Source organism: Macrobrachium nipponense, chromosome 4 (assembly GCF_015104395.2).
Source record: "Macrobrachium nipponense isolate FS-2020 chromosome 4, ASM1510439v2, whole genome shotgun sequence".
In the NCBI taxonomy this organism is placed as follows: domain Eukaryota; kingdom Metazoa; phylum Arthropoda; class Malacostraca; order Decapoda; family Palaemonidae; genus Macrobrachium; species Macrobrachium nipponense.
In genome coordinates this window covers 21601672-21613925 of record NC_061100.1, presented here as the reverse complement: position 1 = coordinate 21613925, position 12254 = coordinate 21601672, and the positions used below count along the sequence as shown (strand labels likewise).

General features: G+C 32.8%; 1 protein-coding gene across 1 annotated transcript in view; it reads left to right on the top strand.

The window, feature by feature from the left end:
- Window positions 1–12254, top strand: part of LOC135211573 (uncharacterized) — a 50429-nt gene that overhangs the window by 32774 nt on the left and 5401 nt on the right. The window contains exons 11-12 of the mRNA XM_064244869.1: window positions 5383–5599; window positions 9227–9388. Of these exons, the coding sequence (XP_064100939.1) occupies window positions 5383–5599; window positions 9227–9388 (379 nt within the window). The remainder of the gene's footprint in view (window positions 1–5382; window positions 5600–9226; window positions 9389–12254) is intronic.

Genomic DNA, 12254 nt, shown 5'->3' with positions numbered 1-12254 from the left:
CTGCCGAACTTCTCGACCTTTCCTTTATCTTTCTTTGCTATAAAGCAATTACCGTTACAATATATATATATATATATATATATATATATATATATATATTAAGTATATATATATTAAAATATATATACATATTAAACAGGCGGAGGTTTCTCCAAACCCAACTATACAATGAAGGTAGGGGAAGCACACCAACAGGTCAAGGAACTCATATTATTAAGTTGCAACGTTTTTTCGAAGCCAACCAGCAGGCCTCATTTTCAAGCTAAAAAAAGTAACAATATCTAATTAGTACAATAAAATTAAGCTACAATATTAAAATACACAATGTAAAGTACATAACATCATACAAATGATAAATATTATTATTATTATTATTATTATTATTATTATTATTATTATTTTATTATTGTTATTATTATTAATTATTATTATGATTATTATTATTATTATTATTATTATATTATTATTATTATTATTATATTATTATTATTTGGGAAAAACTCTCTATCACGAGAGTAGAAACAGTGTTCTAAGGGGTCTACATTAATAAAAATGTCAAAAGTCCGAGTATAATTGATAAACACTTCCCTGGGTTCATTTTGTCCCCCAAAAATTATTAATAAAAAATTTTTTGAACTGTAGATGAACCCAGGGAAGGGTTCGAAAGCTTTTATAACGTGTTCATAAATTATACACAGACTTTTGGCAGTTTTATGATTGTGGACCCCTTAGATTATTGTTATTATTCTATTTTAATCAGATGAACCCTAGAATCCTATTCATACGGAACAAGCCCACCACCAACAGTGGCCACTGACTTGAAAATCAACCCTCCACAAAATGCAGCGGAGAACTGAAAGCAGATTATTAATCGACTCTTACGTCCCCGCATTGGGGTTATCTGAAACGCAGACCACATCAATATCTGTATATAAGAGAAACAAACGCATCGAGAATTGCGTATCCCCTTTCCAGACCTCGTGATAGAGCTAGCCAGCTGAGGCGTGGTCTGCCAAACAAAGATGGCCTTTGCATATGGGCACTCGATCTGTAGATAGGGCGAGGCTTACAGAGCAGAGCAGACAGAGCAGAGAGAGAGAGAGAGAGAGAGAGAGAGAGAGAGAGAGAGAGAGAGGGTGGAGGGCCTTCACTCTCCATATGTCGTCATTCAGGCGACAAATTTCTACATAACGGAGGCCTCAGTCGTTTGCACACCGATGCTTATCGAAGGGGGCCAATTCGGAATAGGCTAAGCTCCGTGAACATAAAGAAGACTCTCTCTCTCTCTCTCTCTCTCTCTCTCTCTCTCTCTTTCTCTCTCTCTCTCTGGGGTTCTATTGGTTACATTGATTACGTTCATTGAGGGAGGTGAGTTCAGGCGGAATTCAGAAAGGTCACGAGTGGACTCGAAATGAGATATTTTCTCTCTCTCTCTCTCTCTCTCTCTCTCTCTCTCTCTCTTTTGACATGGTGCAATAGGACGAAGAACATATATATATATATATATATATATAAATATATATATATATATATATATATATATATATATATATATATATATATATAATATATATATATATATATATATATATCTTTTTTTATTTCTTTCTCTCTCTTTCTCTCTCTCTCTCTTTCTTTCTCTCTCTCTCTCTCTCTCTCTCTCTCTCTCTCTCTCCCTAAAGTGATACAATAGCCCGAAGAGCAGATGCATATATCTCTCTCTGTCTCTGTCTCGGTCTCTCTCTCTCTCTCTCTCTCTCTCTCTCTCTCTCTCTCTCTTTTGACATGATGCAATCGCCCGAAGAACAGATGTATATATAAGTGTCTCTTTTCAGAATTTCCAAAAGGCAGATCAACCCATCTGAGTTTTGAATGCGGTACATAACCTTCTGAAGGTTATATCCTTACGATAGGAAGGAGGTTTTTGAAAAGGCTGATTCTTATTATTTTCTTTTTCTCTAGTTGCCACTGATTTTAGCCGTACCTATTCACATAGTGTATAAACGTATATTATATGTAAAAATAATTAATCAATGTAGCACATAAGGACCGAATTTGGTGAATTTAATTGAAGAGGAATATTTGCATGTCAGTGGCTCCGTATTTGGCGATATGATATATATATATATATATATATATAATATATATATATTATATATTATATATATATACAATGATTAAAGATATACCATGAAACATATAAAAAATAATCAAAATTACACATCTACATGGGGAAATATGCGAATTCCCTTTTCCTTATTCGTTAAATTTTCTTCTTCTTCTTCTTCTTCTTCTTCTTTTCTTCTTCTTCTTATTATTATTATTATTATTATTATTATTATTATTATTATTATTATTATTATTATTATTATTGGAAAAGGAAACCCACACAATTACTGAGAATAACTAGTTTACTTATATTTACATACTGCTTTACTCAACACTCGAGTACTTTCAGGTCCTATCTGTGACCTTTTCCCAAGAGATGTGGAGGTTGTCAGCCTGTGTCAAGACCCAGCAGAAGACTGGTGGGCCTTGACCCAGCCTGACAATCTACACATCTCTTGAGAAAAGGTCACAGATAGGACCTGAAAGTACTCGAGTGTAGAGTAAAACAATATGTAAATACAAGTAAACTAATTATTCTCAGTAATTTTGTGGGTTTGCTTTTCCATCTTCAGATGAAATCTGAAAGAAGCTTTTGTTTGGTTCATTATTATTATTATTATTATTATTATTATTATTATTATTATTATTATTATTATTATTATTATTATTACAGTGAAGATGAGACTGCATAAAATAGAATAAGCACTCCATAGATATTCTCCAATAAATCAGCCTACGTTCATCTCCTTTCAAATATATGCTATTAATACTTTTATATTTCCGTCGTGATTATGTTTAGACTACCTAAATCTCTATTGCAACCATTTTACTACCAGTAGGGGACTAGTGTCGTAAGTGCACCCTAAATGGTGCCCTGTAGGCATTACTTAAGGGCTTTTGCAGCGGCGTCCATTCTGCCCCTTGCAATATCTTCCATATTCCTTTCTTTTATCTGTCTTTCCACCTCGAGGTTTTCCTCCTGTTACACCTTTAAAACCTTCTGGCTGAATGACCTCAAAGGCCTAAGTTATATATTCTACCTGTCTATCTTGCCCTCATGACATTATGTCTATCTCTGTTGCGACACTGCGTTTCGTATCTCATGGGAGGAACTTCTCCATCTCGCTGAGGTATATATAACCTGACAGGTCAACTTTATTATGATCGCAGCTGGATGGAGTGATGCAATAGGGATTTGCTGAGATTAATCTAATCAAGTAGGAGTTTGTAGACTCTCGCTAGTGGTGGATTAATCAGCTGGCTTAATCATTTCCTAACTACAACATGAACTATATCTCAACAATTATTGCACACTCTTTTTTGTTGGGAGATTGACAGTTATTTACGAAACACAAAGATTGGTAATGGCTGGAGAAGGATATTAGATAAAACTGTGTATATATATATATATATATATATATATATATATATATATATATATTATATATATATATATATATATATATATATATATATATATATATATATATATATATATATATATATATGTACATATATATATATATATATATATATATATATATATATATATATATATGACTGGTAAAAATGTTCTGTAACAACAGAATTCCATCTAATAAAAGGAGCCCATAAAAACACCAAAATGTAGAGAGAAAAGTACTATATTTCAGAGACTGCTGTCTCTCTCTTCAGGTATATGAATGAGAAAAGTTTACAGAAAAGGTGGTATTTATACAAGAGATCCGTCCACAAGTAAGCCAATTTAGGTAAAGGAAGATTATCAGCGGGGGTGACCTAAATTGGCTTACTTGTGGACGGATCTCTTGGTATAAATACCACCTTTTCTGTAAACTTTTCTCATTCATATACCTGAAGAGAGAGACAGCAGTCTCTGAAATATAGTACTTTTCTCTCTACATTTCGGTGTTTTTATGGGCTCCTTTTATTAGAGATATATATAATATTTATATATATATATATATATAATATATAGTATATTATTATATATATATATATTATATATATAATATATATCCTTAAATCCACGGTAGAAAGGTGAGTGAAAAACTGGGGGAACTTAGAACAAGTACTTTCGTGGTTTACTCTACATTTTCAAGTTGAAAATGTAGAATAAACTTCGAAAGTACTTGTTCCAAGTTGTCCCAGTTTTTCACTCACCTTTCTACCGTGGATTTAAGGATATATATATATATATATATATATATATATATATATATATATATATATATATATATATATAACGTATATATATATATATATATATATATATATTATATATATATATATATATATATATATATATAGAGTGCATGTTTTGATAAATATAGTATTTATGAAAAACAAGTCTTCCTTCCTGTATCAATCAGACCGAGTTGACTTTCACAAGTCAGTAGCACTTACTCATGCGATTTATCCACCTTAAAAGATCATGAATGTTATTACCCACTTATTCTCCATTAAACCCAAGTTCAGCTTTTTCTACGCATCACAGAGCGTCAGTCATACGTTATTCATCAAGTTAAACAAACGTGTTTCCTCCTGTATTTGTGCCTGTGCTTCGAAGACATCTCCCATTTTATCTGAGTGGGAAAACTTTCTCCAAGACCTACAGAAGAAGAAGAAGAAGAAGAGGAAACCGCTTTATCTTGTTTAAGTCCTGACCCTCCTCTTTAACCTTTGACCTTCTTCTTCAGGTCGTGACCTTCTTCTGTAGAGCGAAGTCCCAAGGAAATAAACGATTAAAAAGAGGGAGACAGGATCTATCGGCTTTAGGTCTTTAGCTTCTTCTTCGAAATTCTTCTCTAGCTTTTTGACCTTCTTCTTTTTCTTCTTCTTCTTCTTCTTCTTCCTCTTCGCCTTCTTCTTCTTCGTCTTCTTCTTCGTCTTCATCTTCTTTGCTTCTTCTTCCTCTTCTTCTTCGGGTCGAGACCTCAATCGTAAGGTCTAAATCCTCCTTTTCAGTTTTCTGTAAACGAAAACTATTGTCCCGGCTTTGTCTGTCCGTCTGCACTTTTTCCTGTCCACCCTCAGATCTTAAAGACTAATGAGACTAGAGGGCTGCAAATTGACATGTTGATCATTCACCCTACAGTCATCAAACATACCAAATTGCAGTCCTCTAGCCCCGGTAGTTTTAATTTTTTATTTAAGGTTGAATTTAGACATAATCGTGCGTCTGGAATTATACCGAGACCATCGAAAGATAGATCTCTTTTCGGTGACCTTGTTTATTCATGACCTTCCCTGCCCTTCCCCCCACTACAACCACAGGGCCTTGAAGCTGACTGGTCCCTTCGTGGTCATGATCTACAAGATGATATCCGGTGACATGTTCACTTTCTCCATCATCTACGGCATCATGCTGCTGGGATTCACCGAAGCCTTCTACTTCCTCTACAAGAGTCCTACTCAGGATCCCGCTTCGAAATGGAGCACCTACCGTTCCACCTGGATGGCTCTGTTCCACATGACCTTGGGCGACTATGACGTAAGTAGGTCGAAGGTTGCGTGGGAGGAGATCTTCAGAGTTGATGGTTAGGCTTATGCTTGTTCTTTTTTTTTGTGATGTTTCTCAAACGACAGTTTTTTTCTTGTGGTAACGTTTCTTAGATAATAATTTTTTATTTTCCTTAAATATTGTCTCTCAGAGAATGATTTTTATTGATGTTTCTTAAACGATAGTTTTTTTTTTCGTTTAGTAACGTTTCTCAGATAATAATATTTTACTTTCTTTTGGTAAGATTTTTCAGTGAAAAACTTTTCTCTTTTATTGATGATTCTCAGATATTTTCTTTATTTTTTCTAGGAATGTTCCTCAGATAATAATTTTTTTGCTTCTTGGAGTAATGCTTCTCAACTAATAATGCTTTTTAGTTTCTTGTAGTAGTGCTTCTCAGATAATAATGATTTTCAGTTTCTTGTAGTGATGCTTCTCAGATAATAATGAGTTTCAATTTCTTGTAGTAATGCTTTTCAGTTAATAATTTTTTTTAGTTTCTTTTAGTAATACTTATCAGATAATGTTTTTTTTAGTAAAGTTTCTCAGCTAATAATTTTTTAGTTTCTTGTAGTAATGCTTCTCAGCTAATAATGTTTTTAGCTCTTGTAGAAATGCTTCTCAGATAATAATTTATATTTTTGAATTCTGTAGTAATGCTTCTCACGTGATTACTATTTGTTTTGTAAACAACACTTACGTCCGTCTGTTACTTAGATAAACATAACGGTATCATGTTTATTTTTATGAATAGTAAAGACCTTCTTTGATGTTCTATAGCTTACGATTTTTCTGGCAGGATGGCTGTAAAATAAATAACAAATAAATGAATGACTAAACATATATATAAATAGAAATAAATAGAGTATTGTTTATGTATAATCTATTGTTTATTTTGAGTGTTTAGAAATGTAATGAAACGAATGGTTGACAAACATGAGAATTGGTCCAGTAAAGTCTCTGTGGTATTTGATTTCATGACAAAGACATTTATTATATTATTATTATTATTATTATTATTATTATTATTATTATTATTATTATTATTATTATTATTATTATTATTATTATTATTAATTTCCCACCGTAATCCCAACATTAAAGGGTCGGTTGCCAGATGCACCTTCTTTTCCACTGCCTTCTATCAAAGGCATCATCCTCCTCCACCAAACCTCTTCTCTCCATATCTTCCTTCACTTTATCTCTCCATCTCATTCTCTGTCTCCCTCTCGATCTTCTTCCTCTAACAGGTTCCTCCCAAGCCCTCTTCACTTCCTCCTCGTCATCCATCCTCCACAACATACCCATGCCACCTCAATCTGCCTCTATCATGACCTCTGTAACCTTGACTAAGCCTGCCCTTCTTATCTCGTAATTTTTTCTCATCTCTGTTCTCTCAAGCTTTGCTTCTTCTTCTCTTCTTGTTATGACTTAACTGAGAGATACTTACCAATAACAATAAAGTATAGAGAGTTTTCATTAGTCCATAGCCAGTGAAGGACTAATATATTTAGTGATGACCCATCCACATGAAATATCCATCTAAATTCTTATGTAGATGGGTCATCAATGAATATATTAGTCCTTCACTGGTTTTCGACAATGAACACTCCTTATACTTTATTGTTATTGGTAAGTCGATCTCTGTTAGATAATATAATAATAATAATAATAATAATAATAATAATAATAATAATAATAATAATAATAATAATAATTAGAAGCACCACACACATTGAGAAAATGATGGACTCCTGAGCAGGCAGGATGCAACCGGAGCCTAAACACTATGAATACCACCCATTCGAATAGGATGACTGTGATAAAAAGAAATAAGTAAAAAGGTAGATAAATAATAATAAAATAATAATCAATAATAATAATAATAATAATAATAATAATAATAATAATAATAATAATAATAATAATAATAATAATAATACTGAGTATCTTTTTCATAACTCAAATACCGAAGAGACTTTATTAAATTCCTTGAGGACAGGAGTTCTCTCTAGTTGTCTGCCACGACAATTATTTTGACTTTGAAACAAGCCATATATTTCTCAACTGCTGTTTTCATTGCATTTACGTAAAAAGTAATGTTTCTTTAATGAAAGATCATCCACAAGTAGTGTTGCGTCTTGGTGATATAATAATTATAATAACTATTATAATAATCATAATTATTAATAATATTTTTGAAGTGAAGGATACTGAAGACGATGGTAGAATATCTACTTTTGTCTCTTGTATTCTGCTGAAAAAAAAGAGACTGATATTTTGATTTCAAGCGCGTTCTGTTTTTCATTCTTTATTTATGATCAAGAATAAAAACGTGACTTTTCCGTGGCATTTTTATTGTCGTCGAATATTAAAAAAACCTTTAGCTTAGCATTTCTTTAGTGGCAATGCATTAACCTTTTCGTTTTGCTAGATGGAGTGCCTTACAGAGACGCCGGATTTCCCAAAATTTCTAGATGGGCCAATGTTATCATTTCTCTCTTTGATAAGGTCGAATATGTACTATAATATTTCCATCACTTTTCTTAATGTGCGTGCTGTTTCTAATTATTATTATTATTATTATTATTATTATTATTATTATTATTATTATTATTATTATTATTATTATTATTATTATTATTATTATTATTATTATTAAAGAGGATGGCAGCATTAGTGGAATTGATTTTATATATGGTCTTTTCAATTCTTCTTATTATTCTTTTCTCATCAGGCCTGATATTCGCTAATAGCTGGCCGATGTTCATATTTTGGTTAAGGAAATGTCTTATAAAAATACTAATTTATTAATAAGACAACAGAAGTGGAATTTGTAAACTCTACGGCGAACATACGCCACTTCTGTTGTCTTATTAATAAATTAGTATTTCTATAAGACATTCCCTTCAGCAAAATAGGAGCATCGGCCAGCTATTAGCGAATATCAGCCCTGATGAGAAAAGAATAATAAGAAGAACTGAAAAGACTATATGTCAAAACAATTCCACTGATGCTGCCATCCTCTTTAACAAAACATGTTTGAGAGAGGGTCTCCTACCTTCATATTATTATTATTATTATTATTGGTCTATCACAGTCTTCCAATTCGACGGGGGGTATTTATTATTATTATTATTATTATTATTATTATTATTATTATTATTATTATTATTATTTATCTTTTTTTTATCACAGTCCTCCAATTCGACTGAGTGGTATTTATTATTATTATTATTATTATTATTATTATTATTATTATCATTATTATTATTATTATTATTATTATTATTATTATTATTATTATTATTAATATCGTTTATTTTTTTATCACAGTCATCCTATTTGACAGGGTGGTTCCTTGAGCTACTTCGGCACCTAATTTTTCCAGGTTCCTTTTCAGGGATCTTTATTATTATTATTATTATTATTATTATTATTATTATTATTATTATTATTATTATTATTATTATTACTACCTAACGGAGATCCACTTACCAATAACAATAAAGTATGGAGAGCTTTCATTACTTTTAATTTCTGAGGAGTAAAATATAAAAAAAACAATGTAGTAACTGTATATGATACTGCGCAACATCTTTTTTTTTTTGCTTTCAGTACACCACATTGAACAGCAATATATACAGCGCCATGAGCAAGTTCGTGTTCCTCGTGTTCACCATCATGTTGCCCATTATGTTGTTGAACATGTTGATCGCTATGATGGGCAATACTTACAGCACCGTCATCAGTATGTCGGAGAAGGAGTGGGTGAAGGCGGTAAGTGGGGGGGGGGGAGCACCCCCATGGATTTTTGTTTTTGTTTTTTGTGTGTTTTTTGTTTTTTTTTGCTTTGAGTCTTTCGCCATCCGCGGCAACTTCTCTTCACTCTCCTCCCATTCTTGCTGCACTACGTCTTCTTTTGTGATACACTCCCTTTTGTTTTCTTGTCTCTATTGCGTGGGGAGTCGGGGGAGGGCAGGGGGGGGGGGTGGTGGTTCGCCCATTGTTTGAGTTTGTCCCCCCCTACAGAATCGAAAATTCCCCCTAACGTTTCTGCCGAGACCAATCCCAGTTCTAAAATGCAAACAGGAATAACAATAAGAGGCCTTAGATAATCTTTATTTTTCTACCAGGATCAATTTTCGCTCTAAGTACAAGCTTATATAAAAATGGTTCTATGATGATAATTGGATTTTAGAGACAACGCTTGCGTCCAGTAAAAAGAGTGTATAAATAATCTTTTTGTTGAAAATTCACGTGTATCTTTTTGATCAAGTTATGTTTTTACTCTGTAACTACGTACGACAAATTTCCGTTTCTGAAGTTCAATTGTCTGTATAGTCCCAAATCCTTCCACCGATATAGTTAAGTGTCATCACATTCAATATTGATCACGGGATGTTTTGAGAGAGAGAGAGAGAGAGAGAGAGAGAGAGAGAGAGAGAGGTAGGTTTATAGTTGAAATAGTTTAGTTTACTCGAGAGTTTACTTGGCGTAACTCGTAAAGAACTTTCCTTACTTCTGTATACATAACATCAACTTCTACCCATTCTAACTGTCAAACTTCCTAGTCTACAGTTTCGTAGCCTGCTCAGCAGTTCCACTGTCTCTTCATCCTCTTTCTTCTATCAAACTTTTTATTTATTTATTTATTTATTTTTGTCTTCTGCTTCTCTCAAACCATTTTAGGACATATCTTAACCATCATATCAAATGGTAATTTCTTCTCTTATTCCAGAATCTTATCGTTGCATGAATTATGTGCAAGGATTTTTTGTGTGTGTGCGCATTCATAGTAACCCTTTTTGTAAAAGAAGATATTGCTATAGTTGCTTTTATGCTTGTCCTTGCTTATTGCTAAGTAAGATATCTCTAATCGAGAGTTGTATCTCAGGTCATAAACAGAATTTTTTTGTCTCAATTTTTGTTAATATCTCTTTCTCAGTCCCTTGTGAACTAAACTAAAATGCTCTGGTACATGGATTGAAAAAGTTTGTTCCTTTTAATCTTCTAAAAACAGGAATTACTGAGCCCCTCACAAAACTTTTCATTTCCAGGATTTGAGAACGAAAACCAGGTCCACAAAAATATCTTCATTCGACAAACTTCTTGCTTTTTTCCTTTTTTTTTTCTTCATGTATTTTTTTTTATTTTGAACCAAGTACAGTGTACCCAGAGGGCTCCTAATTAATCGGACGGAAGCAAGCCAGGTAATGAAGCTTTCCTTTAACCACGCTCAGGAAAAAACAAAATTGCTATGATCTTCGAACAACCCTTGTTGGTCTTCTCAACTTGAATACTAAGACTGTGCAGGTATACCTCAGTGGTTACGCAATATAGTGTAAAGAATGGAGAAAGCGTCGAAGGGACTCGCCTAGTTCTGGTGTGCCTAAAAAGGAAAATAATTTTGTCTATATTTCCTGGCCACATTTTCCTGCTGCGTCCCAGATTTAAAATTATTTTGATAGATCCTAGTCATCTTTACATGCTGTGTTCCAAAATTAAATCTATTTTATAGATCCTCCTGTGGTCCAAATTTGATCATAGCCACCTTGTCCTGCTGTGTTCCAAATTTAAAATTATTTTATAGAACCTAGGCATCTTGTCCTGCTCTGTTCTAAAATAAAAAAAATATCTTATAGATCCAAGCCATTTTGTCCTGCCGTGTTCCAAAGTTAAGATTATTTTATAGATCCTAACCATCTTGTCCTGCTGTGTTCCAAAATTGAAATAATTTTATAGAATCCTAGCCATCTTTTCCTGCTGTGTTCTAAAATAAAAATTATTTTATAGACCCTAGCCACCTCTTCCAGCTGTGTTCAAAATTAAAATTAATTTATAGATCCTGGCCAACTTGTCCAGCTGTGTTCCAAATTTGAAATTATTTTCCTAGCCATCTTTTTTATGCAGTTCTCTAAACTAAAAATAATTTTTTATGGATCCTAGTCATCTTTTTATGCAATTTCTAAAATAAAAATAATTTAATGGATCCTAGTCATCTTGTCCTGCTATGTTCTAAAATAAAAATTATTTTTTAGATCCTGGCAATTTTGTTCAAATGTGTTCTAAAATAAAAATTGTTTTATAGATCCTAGCCATCTTGTGCTGCTGTGTTCTAAAATCAATATAATTTAATAGAATTTCCTTGTCGTGTGTCCAAAGTGTTGAATTATCAGCAGAATCCTTTCTTGCAGGCTTCCATAATCCTCTTATGTGTCGTGAAGCGTTTAGTCATTCCTATGAAAATGATCTTGAAGACAGGAATAAGATTTCCCTGTAGAATCTCTTCGTCTTGTCATCTAAGGGTCGACTTTGTAAGAGGTTTCCGTCCGTGTTTTCGTAAATTAGGCACGCCTGGAATGAAGAAGAACTTAATGCTGAAAGATTTTTCTTTATAATTATATGTATACACACACATACACTCACATATGTGAATGGGCCTGTGTGTGTGTATGTATCCAGTATATATATCTATTTGCATATATGTGACTGGGTTTGGAACACAGCAGGACAGGGTGCCCAGGATCTATAAATTAATTTTAATTTTGGAACACAGCTGGAAGAGGTGGCTAGGGTCTATAAAATAATTTTTATTTTAGAACACAGCAGGAAAAGATGGCTAGGATTCTATAAAATGATTTTA